The sequence below is a fragment of the Myotis daubentonii genome, chromosome 2 (genome assembly GCF_963259705.1).
Source record: "Myotis daubentonii chromosome 2, mMyoDau2.1, whole genome shotgun sequence".
In the NCBI taxonomy this organism is placed as follows: domain Eukaryota; kingdom Metazoa; phylum Chordata; class Mammalia; order Chiroptera; family Vespertilionidae; genus Myotis; species Myotis daubentonii.
Window position 1 is genome coordinate 50797149 of NC_081841.1, and position 18125 is coordinate 50815273.

At 42.9% G+C, this 18125-nt stretch overlaps 2 protein-coding genes across 7 annotated transcripts in view; both read right to left on the reverse strand.

Annotated features, from left to right (window-relative positions):
• The window catches only part of CERS5 (ceramide synthase 5), a 36510-nt gene extending 31912 nt beyond the window's left edge, over positions 1-4598 (reverse strand). The window contains exon 1 of one of the 3 annotated variants that reach the window (XM_059682912.1): positions 4202-4591. In XM_059682912.1, coding sequence (XP_059538895.1) covers positions 4202-4398 — 197 coding nt within the window. In that variant the 5' untranslated portion in view covers positions 4399-4591. Of the gene's footprint in view, positions 1-4201 lie in introns of all 3 variants that reach the window. The other 2 variants (XM_059682915.1, XM_059682913.1) reach the window with 2 other exon arrangements.
• Positions 4599-7413: 2815 nt separating this feature from the next.
• LIMA1 (LIM domain and actin binding 1) overlaps positions 7414-18125 on the reverse strand; it is a 98161-nt gene continuing 87449 nt past the window's right edge. For all 4 annotated transcript variants that reach the window (XM_059682842.1, XM_059682839.1, XM_059682841.1 and 1 more), the window contains exons 10-12: positions 11539-11672; positions 7675-9714; positions 7414-7642 (exon numbers count right to left, since the gene is read on the reverse strand). In XM_059682842.1, coding sequence (XP_059538825.1) covers positions 8700-9714; positions 11539-11672 — 1149 coding nt within the window. In that variant the 3' untranslated portion in view covers positions 7414-7642; positions 7675-8699. The remainder of the gene's footprint in view (positions 7643-7674; positions 9715-11538; positions 11673-18125) is intronic.

The following is an 18125-nucleotide window of genomic DNA, read 5'->3' on the forward strand; positions in this document are numbered from 1 at the left end:
AATATAGAAAGTCCTGATATCCATCCTTAAATGAACAAATTAATATTTAAATTTCTTATTGTATATATTTGTTTGATTTGAACTTATGAGGACTTTGTGAAGGACTTTTAAGAGAATGTCAAAATACATCCGAGGACCAATTATCTTCTGATTGATACTTGAAATATCAACTCTTAGATAGTCTAATGATTATCTTTGGAATTTTTGGAACTGGCCAAGAATTATAATTAACTCACAATAAAAGACACTGTATACTCTTTAGTTTTTAAAAATAATCACAAAATAAAAATATTTTATCTCTCTTTTTTTAAAGTATATTTTATTGATTTTTTACAGAGAGGAACAGAGAGTTAGAAACATCGATCAGCTGCCTCCTGCACACCCCCCACTGGGGATGTGCCCACAACCAAGGCACATGCCCTTGACCGGAACCAAACCTGGGACCCTTCAGTCCAAAGGCCGATGCTCTATCCACTGAGCCAAACCAGTCAAAGCTTATCTCTCTTTTAATAGGTACAGGGTAGCATGAATTTGTGTATGGGGGGAGAGGAGAAAGAGAAGATGTAGGAAGGTACACAACATGCAAATATAGTATGGTGACATTTAACAATAGAAACAAAGGAATTACAGTTTTGCCTCTCTTAATCAAGCCAAACATCTATTTCAGATTGAAGATTTAGATTCCAGTTACTCCTCTGGGCAAATGAGTAGATGAGGATGGACCCTCCTCAAACTATCAAAAAGTATTTACTGACAAAAAGTATTGTGAGTTAACTATGCTACACCCAAGGCATTTTTGCAAGGTACTGGCCATAACAATGCAGCCAGTCAACAGAGGCCCACAAAGGAAAGCCTCTTGTAGGTAATTCTCTCCTACCTGTAGTTCTTCAGCAAAATAGTTAGCTAGATATAAACACTTTACATAAATGGTCCAGTAGCTTTTCAAGTCCTCCTTACCAGATGGGCTGCAGTTCACTAGGGAATCTGGGAACTTAAAAAAATAAAATGCTCACTGTGGTTGATGACAAGGAAGAGAAAGTGAGAACAGATTGTAAACTCTATATTTATTCTTTGGGAGATTCTTAAAACAACACAAATAGAGATAACTTATCAGGGGGCATAGTGTAAGGTTCATTAAAATATGCAGAACAATTTTAAAATTTGCAAAGTTCAGGTGAAACACATTATATTAAATAATGAAGAATAAGATGAGCATGAATTTGTTCTCCAAATCTTAGAATACTAGGAACCAGGAGTTTAAATCTTAACCCTTGAAAGGAGGTTCAGGAACAGGAAAAGATGGACACATTATACACAGTGGCAAGGGCCGTGGGCTGGGGGAAATGACCTGCATCTTGGTTCTAGCTCTTCCCCCAGGAGAGTATGCAACCTCTGAAAAGTGGCCGCAGTTTATCTGTAAAAGGAGGTTGGAATTCTAGCTCTTATAGTCTATGACAGTGGTCGGCAAACTCATTAGTCAACAGAGCCAAATATCAACAGTACAACGACTGAAATTTCTTTTGAGAGCCAAATTTTTTAAACTTAAACTATATAGGTAGGTACATTGTTATTAACTTAATTAGGGTACTCCCAAGCCTTAGGAAGAGCCACACTCAAGGGGCCAAAGAGCCGCATGTGGCTCGTGAGCCGCAGTTTGCCGACCACAGGTCTATGATAACTACAGAATTGCTTCTAGAAACTAAGTAGGTAGGATTTGAGAAATGAGGAAATGTAGGAAAAACGACACCACCAATATTTTGATATATCTTTTTTCTATACTCAATAAGAATGGCTTCTATTTATTACCTTTATGGAAGACCAGCGCAATTAGAAGAACTAGTAATCTAGCAGTCGGTTTTACTGCTGAAGTATTAGGTCTTAAAAGAGAAACAAAATAGCAAGACTGCTTCTAGGGTTAAACTTTCCTAAGATCAAACATGAGATGAACAAAGTACTGATCTACACTAGCCAAGAAATATCATACGAGAATGCTTTCAGCTCAGTTTTCCCATCCACCCCTACTCTCCTGACACTGGAGCACCATAGAAACATTCAGATAGAATTCCCACAGGTAAAGGATCTTTTCCAGTGGCTCTGCCAGGAGACAGTCTGTAGCCACCTGGGGGAACTTTTTAGAAATCTGAAGATAATGTAAGTTTATATAAAATGGGTGTTTATAAGCAACAAGCTATTTCCTCTTGCCACTAACGTGGAGATACTTCCATATTCGTATATATTTATGTAAGAAGCACAGAATCTTTTCTTAGGACAATGAATTTTTTGGGCAGGTTTTGAATTATGTATTTTCCTTTTTAGTCATTACATTGTCTTCCTCTTTTTTCAGCCTTCATATAGATACTACCAGCCGTGGGCAAACTACGGCCCGCAGGCCGGATCCGGCCCGTTTGAAATGAATAAAACTATTGAAAAAAAAGACCGTACCCTTTTATGTAATGATGTTTACTTTGAATTTATATTAGTTCACACAAACACTCCATCCATGCTTTTGTTCCGGCCCTCCTGGTCCAGTTTAAGAACCCACTGTGGCCCTCGAGTCAAAAAGTTTGCCCACCCCTGTTACTAACCTGATCCAGGTTACTCCTAAGAGAGATATGTGGTCTGTATCTCCATCCCGGTAACATTTATAAAATGACTATACTTTAAAAACTGCAGCACTAAGTTCCCGAGGACCCATAAAAGGCAACTGGGTTTCATTTGCTACAATTAAAAGCATCAGCCTAGCTGGTGTGGCTCAATGGCTGAGCAAGGACCCATGAACCAGAATGTCACTATTGGATTCCTGGTCAGGGTACATGCCAGGTTTTCCGGCTCAGTCCCATGTGGTGGGCGTGCAGGAGGCAGCTGATGGATGATTCTCTCTCATCGCTGATGTTTCTATCCCTCTTTCTCTCCCTTCCTCTCTCTGAAATCAATAAAAACATTTTTTTTAAAAAAAGCGTCATATTTTGCACTTGAAATCTGGCAGAACACTTTGATGATAATATACAAACACAATGAATAAATGGATTAATGACTAGCTAGCTACATAATAAATACTTTTGAAAGATTTTTGTGTCATAAGTAGTAGGAAAATCAAACAAGTAATCCAAAACAGGTAACATTAAATTTTCAGAGAGTAACAGATTATTTTATCTGTAGCATCCCAGGACGGGCATCCGTGTACTATATAGAGCTCAAATGAACCAAGGGTGTCAAAGTGCCACCTCACTACCAGGACCTAGTGGGCAGAAGTCTCCTTTCCAGAGGCTGAGTAGACTTGATCAACATCACCCGCGCCGTAAGTCCACTTTATAAAATCACCACACCAAGTTCCCACTGAATGTCTTTATCTTACTTAGACAGAGACAATCCAGTCACTCAAAGAAAGGGAAATCAATCACTTTTCCAGAAACGTGGCCGAACAAAGTGTGCTGTGACTCCGCTAAACTCAGACGTTTGACTCCGCGCAGCAGTTTTCTCTCCGAAGCCCTCGGGCTCCCCATCCTCTGGGGATGGCCACTCCCGCTTCCATCTCTGGCCTCCGAGGCCCCATCGGCAACTAATCTGACAGCTTTCCATCCTTTGGACGCCTCGGGCTCCACCACACCCTGCTCTCTCACGGGCCCTGGCGGAATTTTATTGAAACACAAGCACATGTCCCAGAGCTGACAAACCAACATTCGGGGCCTAAATGATCCAGCTCCCCTCAACTCTCAGAAACTGAAGTATCCTCGCAAATCTTGGATCCCCATGAACCCGCCCCTTTGGCCTGAGCGTCCGGCTCTGGCGCCGACCCTTCAGCTCGCATGGCCCCAACTAGCTCGGGTGCCCGTGGCCCTTTGCCTGTTCTTCGCTTCGGGTTCCCGGCGCAGCTCACACCCCACCTGCCTCCCCGTCTGGAGAACCCCTGGAGGTTGGGAAGACGCCCCCCGCCCCCCCAAAGCCTCCGGGACCTGGAATTGAATGGCCCAGCGTCCCCCTCGCTCTCACTCCAGCGTGGTCCACGCCCCAAGTTCCCCGCCTTTGCCCAGGCTCCCTGGCCACCTCGCCCCGCTCCGCGCATCCGCGTCCCGCGCGGAGCCCAGGAGCCCCCAGCACCGCAGCCCCTGCTTCCGGGCGCTCCCCGCGGTTCTGCTTCCGGCCCTCGGCGGCCCCCGGCCCGCGCCCCCGGCCCCAGCGCCGCCCGCTCGCCGGCTCTCACCGCTCGAAGAGCAACCGCACGGAGAATACGCCTGCCGCCAACGGGAACACCGAGAGGATGTGCCGGGCCTGCGGGTAGCCGTAGCCGTCGCCCGGCCCCTCGAGGTCGGCCCAGCTCACGTTCTGGGGCATCCAGAAGCGCTCGCTCCACAGCCAGCCCCACAGCAGGCCCAGGGCGCCCGCCGCCGCTGTCGCCATCTTACGCCCGCCCCGCGGCCGCCACAGCCTCAGCCGCCGCCACAGCCAACGGAACCCGCGGGGAGGCGGCCCCGGGGTGGGGCCGGGCCGGTGGCCGCCCCCTTCCGGCCCCTTCTCGTTCCCCGCACGTCTCAGGCCTGGTCACAACCCTTCCCGTGCCTCCTCCGCGAAGCCGAGCCTCCTCGGCGAAGCCCGGCCTCTCCGACGCCCCTCTCGCCTCCCCGCCCACCTCGCTCACCGCGGACTCCGCGGACTTCGTGGTGGACCCCGCCCTCCAGGTTGGCCACACCCCTTCCCGAACCCCGCCCCCGCCCCCGCCTCGGAGCCACGCCCCCCACCCGGCCCTGGCCCCACCCCCACTGGCCTCACAACGCTGGTTGCTATCAGTTTCGGCCACGCTTCTTCGGGTCTAGCTCGGTAACAGGGACATTCCTTTTTCTCAGCCCAGGGAACTCAAAGCTGTTCCCGTTCCCGCTCCCAGGCAGGCTGTACTCATCTCTCTACCCCGCCCCTCATCTCAGCTGGACCCGCCTACTCTCCGCCGCCAGTGGCTAACTAGAATGGTTTTAAAATAAGTTAAAAATCTAAATCGCCACCTCTTATCTAAGGACAAATAAAGTAACTATAACTAGTATGGCAGCAGTTAAAGGGTTTCAAAGAGAGAAAAGGAAAAAACAAAACTCCAGCCATTCTAAGGAGTACATTAGGTTTGCTTTAACTCAGTGGTTCTCAAACTTCAGCGCGCCCCAGCTCAGCCATTAGCTTGTTCCATCCCCTACATGGAGAGTTCATTAAAAGTTTCCTGAGCCCCATCCACAGAGATTGATTCAGGAGGTTCAGGGTAGGGCCCATGAATTTACATTTCTAATTTCTAAAAAACTCATAGGTGATGCCTTTGCTGCTGGTCTGAGAACCACTGCCTGAAACCATTTTTCTCCAAACCCAACAATAGCTTAATGGTAACTACCCTAGCTGTATTCAAGATACATTTTAAAAGAAGTAAATCCTCCATGATCCCATGGTAATTCAAATCAGAGCCCCAAGGAACAGAGAACGTGCTAACTTGGCATGCAAGAACAAACACAATGATCTTGGTCTCAAGAGCTATCCCCAGCCCTAGCTCCTGTGGCTCAGTTGATTGAGCGTAGTCCCATGCACTAAAGAGTTGCAGGTTCAACTCCCAGTCAGGGCACATGCCCAGGTTGCAGGTTTGATCCCCAGTGGTGGTGCGTGCAGCAGGCAACCAATTAATGTTTCTCACATCAGTATGTGTCTTTCCCTCTCCCTCTCTTAAAAAACAAATATATAGGGTGTCCCAAAATTCACGCAAGATTTGAATTTTGCGTGAGCATTAACAACAACAAAAAATAAAAGCCTAATTTTACTTGGTTTATTGAATCAGATTCTAATATCTGTTGCCCTTTGATTTCAATCCCTTCAATTTGATAAGCATTACCAAGTACCAATTATGGCCCAGGAGCAGGGACAATGAAGACCAATGAAGACCACGGCTTTGCGTATGTGCCAGCAAAGCCGTGGAGGCCATTTACCCGATGTGCTATTCCATACATAATCCTATACTGTATACTTTATGAATCAATATTTAAAATTTTTAATTACAAACCGTGTTTTCTATTAAAATTACTTCTTGCGTGAATTTTGGGACACCCTAAATATATACCAGGTATATATATGCTCTATCCCCAAATGGTACAAAACACATTTGTTCCATTTCTCAACCTCTTGGCTGTTACAAAACATACTGCTCATGAAACATGTAATGAAAGCTTTGGCCAGAAGTGATCCCACCAGCAAGATGGTGTTGAAGAGTCTCTTTTTCCCAGTTCACCAAATAAGAAACATCATCCTATTGCCACCATCAGCATATCAAGTCCAAACAAGTTGCCTTCATTCAGGAGAGCTGAGAGAATAAACAATAAACACTTTTTATTTGGCTGTCATTTTTGTTTTTCTAAGAATGTTTACCTGGTCATTCTCTTAAATGACACTTTTATTATATTGATTATGGAGCTAGTCCTCGTTTCTACTCTTTTACCTATAATATGTCTACCTTACCCCTTGAAAGGCATAGAAGAGGGTTCTAAGTGTACTCTCAGTCCCCATGTACCTGATATATGGTGACATACTCAACTGATAACCATAAGTGCCAGCCATAGGCACTCAGACTTTATTGTATAAAGTCAGTAGATATTGTATCATGTAGATAAGTTAGAGTAGCAGTGTGTCACAGTAAGGGTAGCTAAACTGAAGCCAGGATTGGATATTTTATGAAGGTCAGCAAGAGCTTCTGGATAACTGTTCAGTGAACAAGGCTTTCTAACTGACTTTAACTTATGGTGGAGCAAGAGAAAAAAGTAGTTAGAAAACCAGGCAAAACCCTGAAACGCACAGTACACCTGAAAAACATAACAGATGACTCAAAAAGCATGCCTGTCTCCAAGAAAATCCATACTTCCCATGGAACACATTTGTTCCATTTCTCAACCTCTTGGCTGTTACAAAACATATTGCTCATGAAATATGTAAAAAAAAAAAGTGCCTTAACAATTGGGTTGATTGCCTGTGCAGGCAAGGAAATCAAACAACCAACTATGCCTTTGCTCAGAGTGGAAAACAAGTCCATTTTCAGCAGAGGCATTTGGAAATTTCATTTGGCATTTTAGGCCTAATTTTAAGGTAAATTATTAAATGTTGAATACAATTAACAATAAAAACCCACCATTGTATTCTGAATTGGTAAAACAAATGGCGCATTTTGAATGTACACATTAATTCTCTTGCCAAGTGGCTTTCAATTTTCAAGAAAAATTTGTCTCCCTTCAAGATGAAAGCCCCTAAAATCATCCCAACACCACCACCTAGTGGTGAGGTATATTAATAGCACTTCACTTAAACCCACATCAGATCTTTTTCTTTCCAAACTAAGGTAAAAGTAGGTCCTGAGAGACTGTAACAACGTAAAAAAAAAAATAATGAAAAAGGAACATTGAAAAGTTCAAATGTAAATTTAAAGCTTTATTGAATAAAAATGTTTCAGACTAAGCAAGACTGTAAGAAAGCAGAACATTTTACATTTCTAAAAAATATTAGAGCTAAATTTCTAAAAATGTAGTACAAAGAAAAGCCTATAGCTTAACAACTCCCTTCACCACATATAATTTGGAATATCAATTATGTACAACAAATGTACTCAAGTTTATAATGTTCCAACGACTTAACATACCTCCCCCCCTTCCCCCTCTCCCCCCACCACACACACACAAAGGCCTATAATTGGTTTAATTGCACCCTGGGGATACTGTCTGCCATAAAAATCAATACATTTCAGAGCTGATAGGAATTAAAAAATTAGTGTCCCAGAAAGGGAATATCTGAAGCGAAATATATGGTTTGGGGGTCTGAGCTCAAGTGGATTAAGGCGGTTCACTCCCCACCCCCCGCCCCGTTATTCCTTCTTTAAACTCACTTTGCTGTAACATGAAACATGTCAAACAGTAATATAAAAATCTTAATAAAATATTGTATCTTTTAGCAAATTATGAGAACCACAGCTACCACCAGAGAAGCAATCAATCACTTGGGGTATAGTCACACTTATTGGCAAATACTATAGTTTACTTGGAAGACAGTGGATCTCTCCAAGCACCAAAGGTGCTTAAAAGGTGTTTCAGAAAGATGGCTGTGTTATAAATCCAGGTTAGGGTGTGGTTTCAAGAGCAGGATGCAAAGCAAATCCCCCATATATATCTGAGTAAGATAGTTAACCTAAAATTTTAAAAAAAGACTATATATTTGATTTCTTAACAGTTGAATACTAAATTATTAAATTGGTATTCATTTAAAAATATACAAACTGTGCCCTTTATACTAAAGTGCAGACAGTAATATTGTTTAGGCCCCTAAATCCCTCTGAATGATTCAATTTTTAGAGTAACAATGTACTATACTAATCATCTATATATTTCATATTGCCTTCGGGGAACACAGTGGAGTCTGGACTATATCAGTTGGAACATTCCCCTCCATTTTTATAAGACCTTAACGCACTTATGTATATCATCATGGCTAAAATAGAGGATTTAGGTAATGTTATCTCTAGCATTTAGAGATAAGCTGCAGTATGGGATTTTATTTTTTTTTGAAGCAAGAACTGTTTCCCAAAATTACTTCCCCATAAATTACAGTTTATGCTAAGATAACTGTATACATACATCACTCTGATAAAGGGCAGTGGCTCACTAACACTAGCACAAGGTAAGGCCCAGCACCACTGCAGTTTATCATTCCTCATCCTCATCCTCATCCTCATCATAGTACCGATTTCTCTTTATCTGCTCCTCTACAGACAGCTCTTTGACTACGTCTCCCTCCCAGAATCCCACATCCTGGGACTTCTGATTCTGAGTAGTGAATTCTTTAGGAGAGGTATTATCTGCAAAGCTGGACCAATTTGGAGACTTGGGTTCTAGTGGAGACTGCTGATTGGAAAGGTTTCTATCATCTTCATCTAAGTTTGCACCATTTTCTACAAGATTCTCACTCCCCATCTCAAAACTATAAACTTCCTTACTTCTCCTCCCTGCCTCCCCTCCTTTAGATTCCTGGTTTTGCCAGGTTGTTTTTCCCACACTCCCATTCTTCTCAGAGGCATTGGCATTTTCCACTTGTTTCCTCCCTGCTGCTGTTCCTCCTACAAACTCCTCACTCTGCTCTGACATGCTCCAGCCCTTCCTGAGAGGCGGGGACAAGGATTTGGGGCTCTTGACGGAAGGGGTTCGAAATGAAGCTGCTACAGTGAATGGGCGGCTTCTTTCCTTCAGCGAAGAAGATCGCCTCAACTTCTTCAGATCCAGATCTACATCCTCCAGCGCTTCAGGCTTGCTGATTTCATCCTCAGGAGGCCATTTGGGCTTGGATACTTTTATTCCTTCCTCCAATGTACTTCCTGAACTGCCGAGTTCAGTGGGGGGCGGCCAGGCGATCCTTAACTTCTTGGTTTCAGCTGGCCTGTCTTCTTTCTCTGGCTGAGAGGAGGCCTTGGCTTCCATGCTTGCGGTCAGCACACCCACCTTGGCAATGGGGGCATCTTCTACCCCTGAGCTCTGAGGGGTCTCCCCTGCATTTGGAAGTTGGGCTGGTCTCTCCAGTGTCTCTTCATTTTCATTTTTGCTTGCCCACAGATCTTTGTGTGGTCTGTGCCCAAAGCCTTCATCATAGTTGCCTTTAGATTTAAAGAGTTGATTGAAGTGAGGCTTGCAATAGATTCTCCCATGTAGTGATGCATATGTTCCAAGACTATTGTTGAAAGAAAAAGAGCATGAAGTTAACAAATCTGTATGTTCTTATTTACAACAGCAGGCTGCAATCTGGCAATTGCAGTATTTTCAGAAGATGACAAGTGAGAAAAATATAAAAACACATCAATCACCTAGGATTCTCTACTTTATTTATTTATTTATTTATTTATCTTTATTCTGTAGCAATAAGGTGTATTTATTTGTTTTTTCTCTACTCTTTTTAAAAATATATTTTTAAAATTAATTTCAGAGAGGAAGGGAGAGGGGGAGAGAGATAGAAACATCAATGATGAGAGAGAACTATTGATCGGCTGCCTCCTGCATGTCCCCTACTGGGGACTGAGCCAGCAACCCGGGCATGTGCCCTGACCAGGAACTGAACTGTAACCTCCTGGCTCATAGGTGGATGCTCAACCACTGAGCCACACCAGCTGGGTTCTCTACTCTTTTAAAGCACAACAGTTTTATTATCCTTATTAAAAAAAAAACAAAAAAAAAACCCGCCCACTTCCAGGCCTGAACCTTCACAAGACATCTTTCTACCTGGTACATTTTCTCATTTTCAAATGATTTCATTACCCTTTGTCAAAACTGTGAGAAAAACAAAAACAGAACTTTATCCAGGAACTCTTGCCTAGGTAATCCCACCTATCTCTGATCACTCATATATTTCCTAAGTATTTAACAACCTATAACTACTTACAATGGTATTCCTTTGTAAAAGTTGAATCTTCTTCCTCCTAATTTCCCATTTGTGTTATAATTTAACAGCACATCGCTACAGGAATGGGTACAATGTGCTGCAAAAAGCTGCGACTCAACAGGTACTAGCGACTGAATACAGTTAATAGGAGAACGGTGCACAGTTGCCGGGATGCACATCCAAAATAATGTCAGTGCTGGACAGGCCTTTAGGAGATTTGGTGTCTCTCACAGGGTGAGACATTTTAAAGGGGGTATAAAGACAGCAGCCTTTCATCAGAAGAACTATAAAAATTCAGAAAATTCAGAAAAAGGTGCTTTGGAGGGGAAAAAAATAAAGTGGAAAAAAAGGAAACCAATGAGTAGAAGTTAGAGAGGCACACACTGGCTCAGTGGAAGGAATGTTGCCGACCTAGAGCCATCTCACACTGGAACTGGCTGTCGTGAGGCATCAAGCCCGAAGAAGTGTCATGCAGATGCCAGGACATCTTTCAAGAGCATTTTAGAAGGGATGCTTGCTCTGGGAGGAAAGCTGGAGGAAGTGACATACTGGCTTCGTCCTTCTCTAGATTCTATAATTACAGTGAGTTAATATGGAATATTCCCCCAATTGGCCACATTTACATCCAGACTTTGAGTTACTTGGAAGAAATGATACACATAATGACTATTTTTCTCAGAGCGAAAACAAAGCAACATACAGAAAAATACATGCTCTTCTGGGTCTATGATTATTGCTATTACCATTTATACAGTACTCAGGACAGTTTGAAGCAAGAGCTTAGATAATTATCCTCCTAAAATTTCTTAACTTTATGATTCTCTGACACAAAGGGAAAACATTCTATTGACTGGGTCATAGGGAGTCTTACCTGCAACTCTATTATTTAAGCTTCAGTCCTAACATGTAAATTAATATATCAATGTACCAAGAAGTTCCAAACACCGCAACCGTTGGATATGAAATACTTGTCACTAAAGGGTACTTTTTACTTTTCCAGGGGCCTTCAATAGCACACTATCAGCACAATAGCTGTCAGTATCAGCCCTCTGAAAGCCAAAGACTCCTTTCCAGGGGGTCCAACTATGCAGAGATATGGCTTGCTTCCGTCTAACTTACCTAAGTTTGTTGTTGCAATAGGAGCAACGGAAGCAACTGACATGAAACACCTGCTGGTTGGCCAAGAGACGCTCCATCGGGTAGACTGTCTTCTGACATTCCACACAGGTCTCTCTTGCAGGTATCTGAAACTTCTAGGAAAAGGAAAAGGACAACTTTCACTTAGCACAGGCAGTGATGAGTTAGCACTCTGCTGAGATTTATTTTGTTATCTAAGGGCTTCCTAACCTGGCCTGTTAATTCTCACAGGAACACTAAGTCCACTGTGATTGTATCAGCTGACTCTTTGAAGCCAAGAGGATGTCCTGAATTCCCTTCCCAGACTGTCTGGCTGCCCTAAGTGTAGCAGCCACTGAGGATGGGAGGGACTAGGGCTGGGCTGCGGGGAAAGGCTTAGACAGGCCACCACACACAAAATGGCACATACAAAATGTTTCTGCAGACAGGAAATTAGGAGAAAATATCACACACAAGAAGAAAGAAGTGTGATTGTTTCATTCACGTGCCAAGGAAAAACAGGACAGACTTTTATAAGAACAAATTCTGAAGGGGAAAATTTTCAAGGAGAGGAAGAGCATTTGGCTTTGGGAATTAGGAAAAGACACGTTGATAAAGCATCTTTTAGTTCCCTCTGCTTATAATCTTGACTTGCTCAGTTCACGAGGCATAATCTTTTTAAAATAAGTCAAAACTGACACATAAGTGGGACAATTTAAAAGAGACACAAACTATTTTATTAGGACTCCAGAAGAAAGCATAGCCCAATAAAGCTATAAGTTCTAACACCTTAAAAAACAAAAACAAAACACCAATGGAGAATAAAGCTAACAAAATGGGAAGTGGGAAGTCATAACCGACTGAGAGTCATGAACTGTTTGTAAAGTGTGGAATAGGGTGGGGCGAGCACAGGTGTTCTAGCTGGAAAACCCAATCCTAAAGAGCATAAAATACATGGTATTCAAGCACTGATGAAAGCCAGAATTCTAAAACTGTAAGTTTTTACATAATAAAAAATGGTTACATGGCTACTAGGGGTGGGGGTTCCAAGTCCTTCAGTGTGTGTAACCCTTCACTGGCCCAAACAGAAACACCTCAACCAGTAAATGCAGAAGCAGCTTAGGTTAAGGTGGCCAGGAGGCTCTCACAGGCACGTGGGTGGCCCCGTTGCTGCCAAGACCAGTGCGGTGATAAATAATGCAAATTAGTTCCAAGGTCCAGGACCTGAATGGTTAAGGTAAGCTTCAAACAAACCAGGTATGGGCAAGGTAGAATTCTGATTTTAAAAACACTGAAAATAGACCCATAAAAATTTCACACTGCTGGTTCACTTGTCACAGGATTCACTAGGAGGTAAAGCAAAAAGTAGGGATGGTTTTTCAAGCAGATTTGGACAGGAAACAAGAATAGAAAATGGGCATTAAATGGAAGTAAAGGGGAAGAGCTGTAAAAAGGAGTTTAATAAAATTAGTGGGAAACTCCCAAATAGCACCAAAGTATTTAAGAACGAAGGAGCAAAACTGAGTGGAAATGGCTCCTTAATAACAACCGCAGCCCCCCCCCCCCCCCCCCGCTCCATTCCTAAGGGTACAGTCCTAAAAAGAAAAACTTAAAGAATCAAAGGCCACAGGCTACAACCTAGTTAACCAGGCATAAGGGAGGTATTCAAATGTGATCAAATGTTACGATGTTGAATGCCACTGGAAGTAATGAAGGCATTATTTGGAGCTCCGAATTATTTTTTTCTTATGAACACTTCTAACAAGATAGGACTTAAGTGGAGGTGTCCTTGAATAGTTTAATTAGGTTTCTCTAAAAGGACTAGGCCCTTATCTAGCAAGCAGGAGATACATTAAAATGCAGAATGATTCGGTATAATAGTACAGTTGAAGCCACTGGAGAGAGCTGGTACATCTCACAAGTCACATAATGTGAAAGTAATAGGACAAATGTATTTATCAGATTGAAAATATCTTTTAGCTGCAGGGTGGATTCTGTATTTTTTTTTTTTTAACACTTGGCTTAGAAAAATAAGTATTTATTCTGGTCAGTAAAGACAGAGCAGGAGACAAATTTCCCATGTTATAGGAGGAAATGGGTATTATTCCGCTAACGTGGAATGGAAGGTTAAAGAACGCCCCTTCACTGTACACACAGAGAGAGGGCACTCTGTAGGAGAGGGGTGCAGCCCAGTGACTAGAAGGGAGAACCTGAGAGAAAGCTGAAAGTTGAGCTCACATTAGGAGGAAAGTGGAAGGCAGGAGCAGAGATTAGGTACCGGGAGCAGGAAGCAGAAGCTGGAAGAGACAAACAGGAACCTTCAATGAATACACAGCATTTGGTGCGCCCTGGGGCGCTTTACTGCTTCACTGCGGCTGAGCCGTAACTCAGTTACAGACTCAGATCCACCAATAAGACCACGTTTCCTTTCTTTCTCAACTAACTCTGCTAATCGTGGCAAAATCAGCCTCACTCATATCTACCTGAGGCTGGCACATGCCCCAGCTCAGGAGAGAGGCTTTTATGAGCCTTCACCCACACAAGGAGTGTTTCATTAACAATTCTTTAATGTCTTACTACCTTCTACACTTGACCCACAATGGCTCTCTCTTGAATGGAGCCTTCACCCACCCCAGTGAAAAATCATCCTTCCTCTTTAATACCCAAATCATACAGGCATACCTTGTCTTATTGTGCTTCACAGATGATGTGTGTTTTTTTTTTTTTTACAAAATAAAGGCAAAATCTTCCATCAGCAAAAAATTACAGCTCACTATATTGTGGTGGTCTGGAACCAAACCTACAATATCTCCAAGGTATGTCTACAGATGGCTGCTCAAATATCTGACTAACCACAAACTTCTAACTAACCAGACCTACCAAATTCCCATTACTCCTATTCATTTTTCACATAAACCCTTCTTAATATTATTTAAGGTTTATTTGGCAGCTGCCCAAGGGCCCTTCTAGTTTCATAAAGACAAGAGGATGGCAACATGGTATAACGCCAAGTCAAAGTAGCTGTGGCTGTGCCTCCCCTTTATTTCCTCTGTCCTGGGCTCTCGGCCACTTTTCTGTAATTGCCCCCATGTCTATTCAGACAACAGGAAGTGTAGTCAATGCCCAAAAATCTCTACCATTATGGTAGGTCTGGCATACATCCTGCCCATGCCTTCATGGCATGCTCGGACTTGGCACAGTCTCGTTTAAAACACTGCCAATATTAGAATGTTAGACTTTTTAAAATCTTTACAATATATTTTTTTTCCAGCGTGAAAGATGTTTTTCCATCTCCCCTCCCTCACCCTTTTTCTCATGTAGAAACTAACTCACCAGGATGCCAGGTGCCTTATCAAAGTTCTCAGTCAGTAAATTAAAACTCAGAACTACTGACTCACAAACCCACAAAGCTTTTTTAAGTTTTTCCTGGACTGTTAAATTTCCATAACTAAAGGAAATTCTTTGGGAGAAGAGAGCAGATGTTAAACCAAATGGAAATAATCTTACTACAGCATTTTGAACAAAATACAGTCTTATGTAGATAATAACTTCAGGATATTTGGGAATGAATGAGGTAATATATACATAATCGATGTTCATAAACACTGTCATGTCTTTCCCACCTGAGGGATCCTACAGGACCTCTGCTAATCAGCATCTACTTAAAGCAATGTTTCCAACAAATTTGCATGACTTCATCTACATGCTTTTAGTCTCCTATCTTAAGTACATTTCTTAGTCTAATGAAGGCTCCAGTGGGGGGGGGGGGGTGTATATGGGTATCTGTGGTGTGGGGAGGCAACAGCTAACTATTAGCTTTTTTTTTTTTTTTTAAATATATTTTATTGATTTTTTACAGAGAGAAAGGAAGAGGGATAGGGAGTTAGAAACATCGATGAGAGAGAAACATCGATCAGTTGCCTCCTGCGCACTCCCCACTGGGGATGTGCCTGCAACCAAGGTACATGCCCTTGACCGGAATCGAACCTGGGACCTTTCAGTCCGCAGGCCGACGCTCTATCCACTGAGCCAAACCGGTTTGGGCACTATTAGCTTTTAGACGTAGTGAAATCAGGAGGAAATTTTGTATGGATGTAAGACATCTATTCCCCAGAACACGACAAAATGCCTGTCATTCCCTCCTTCCAATTTGTGCAAAATACCACGTAATTAAATTAAACTTCTTTGCCACACAGTAAATGATTGGGCCAGTTCTGTACAGCCATAACCGTTCCTCTAGCTTTCTGTGAAACATTTTGAAAGCATTTTGGGGATATTCACATCTTAAACAGATTGCTCTACATGTAGAGGAAAGGTTAGTGCTTTGAGAATGCAGTAATGATGCAGATAATGAGAAGAGAGTTTGGATGCCTTCCTAGTATAATTCTGATCACTCTATAAAAGAGCCCAAGACCTCCTACCCTGTCTGTAGAGGAAGGGTCAGCTGGCAGGCACGGGGAGGGGCGTGCCATCGTGCACACCCTCTCATGCAGTCTGCCATGTTTTCTCTCCACATTCACCAGCAGGCGCAGCCAAGGAAGCCTGGCACTGGGTGTCCTGGACGCAGTGGGGCCAGCTAAAACTCCTTGCACTTCCTCCCTTACCCTTCCCTCTGGGAATACGTAGGGGATAACTTCTTTCAATGGGAGAACATACAGCTTAAGAGACCTCTGGGTCTCTTGAGTCAAAAGGTTCTGATCCCTCTCACAGGGCCCACCGAGCTCTGCACCCAGAATAACACATTCTTGAGAAGGAATCTGCAACGTCAACTTTATTAGCACTGAGTCTCATCAACTAAGCTATTGAGCCAGTGTTCAAATTATACACAATCCTTACTTTTAAAGACCAGTATTTTTTTTAATTAAGCTAAAATTTGAAATGAATTGAGCCTCGACTTAGATGTCCTATTTTCCATAAACAACCAGACACTAAGAAAGAGTTTTTCCAGGTTTTGTGAGACCCAAAAATCTATTCTGAGTGAACAAGTTTATTCTTAGCTGTAAGAAATTTCCCAAAATGGAGAAGCACCTTCTGTTTCATGGTCTATAACCATGAGACCGGTTATGCCAGCAGGTCTTCCTGTAAATACCCAACTGTCTATAGACTTGCCTGCAGAATGTAAAGGGTACCTTTGAGGAAGAGAAAACAAACTGTTCTTAAACAAAAGTGGAGATGCGGTTGGGCCCCACCCCAGGCTCTGTACACCATAACCGTTTGAGCTTTGATCCATGGGCAAACATGGGCAGCGGGCCAGTTTACTCCAGGCTTGAGACAATGTTCAGAACCTGCGGTCTATGGCTGGTGACAGCAGGCCTGTCTGCATTCTACTGCTGAGTGACCAGGGCCGAAGAAGCAGGCCTGCGTCTGGGGAAGCTGCACAGGGAGCTTGACCTCCATCTCCTCCTCATGGCATGCCAGAAAGACCTAAGCGAGATGTCTGTGGCTCATTGCTCATCAGCTCAGACCCTGGAGTTTGAATCAGGAAAGATCTTAAAGGACCAGCGGTTCTCAACCTGTGGGTCGCGGCCCCTTTGGGGGTCGAACGACCCTTTCACAGGAGTCGCCTAAGACCATGGGAAACACATATATAATTACATATTGTTTTTGTGATTAATCACTATGCTTTAATTATGTTCAATTTGTAACAATGAAAATACATCCTGCATATCAGATATTTACATTATGATTCATTAACAGTAGCAAAATTACAGTTATGAAGTAGCAACGAAAATAATTTTATGGTTGGGGGTCACCACATGAGGAACTGTATTTTTTTTTAATATATTTTATTGATTTCTTAAAGAGAGGAAGGGAGAGGGATAGAGAGTTAGAAACATCGATCAGCTGCCTCCTGCACACCCCCTACTGGGGATGTGCCCGCAACCAAGGTACATGCCCTTGAACGGAATTGAACCTGGGACCCTTTAGCCCACAGGCTGACGCTCTATCCACGAAATCAAAGCGGTCAGGGCATGAGGAACTGTATTAAAGGGTCACGGCATTGGGAAGGTTGAGAACCACTGAACTAAGGGCTAGGAAGGCTGAGCTAGCAGTTGAGGGAAGGACTTAGGACTCGATTGAGAATTCAAAAATATTCAAGAACAGATTTCAGTTCTTAGATTAGTCATAGAATTTCCCTAGTCCCTCAGTCACACAGAACCCATGGACAAGTCAGATTTGCTAGCCATTCTTAATCCAGAACTATAACCCAAGGACTCACATCTGGGCAGGGCTGCTGTTGAAGAGGAAATTAACCCTGTGGCATTTGCTACTTTGTTGGGCTCCAAATACTGGAAAAAGAAAAGTGCTGGCGATAGCATGAGCAGATCTTTAAGGCCAGCACAGAAGAGGGCCATGTCAAATACATGTGTAGATTCGATCACTACTCATATAACTCCGTTCTTTCTCCCTAAACTCACTTTCTCTTGCTACTTTCTTTACCTTCTGCTCCTTTTCTTTTTTTGTTTTTTGTTTTTCAAAAAACCTTCATTCACCAAAGCAAGTAGCTGACTTATGGGCCATAGATTTCTGACCCCTCGTGTCTGACATTCAGATGAAATTCCCCTCTCTCTCTGCTCCTTTTCAATAAA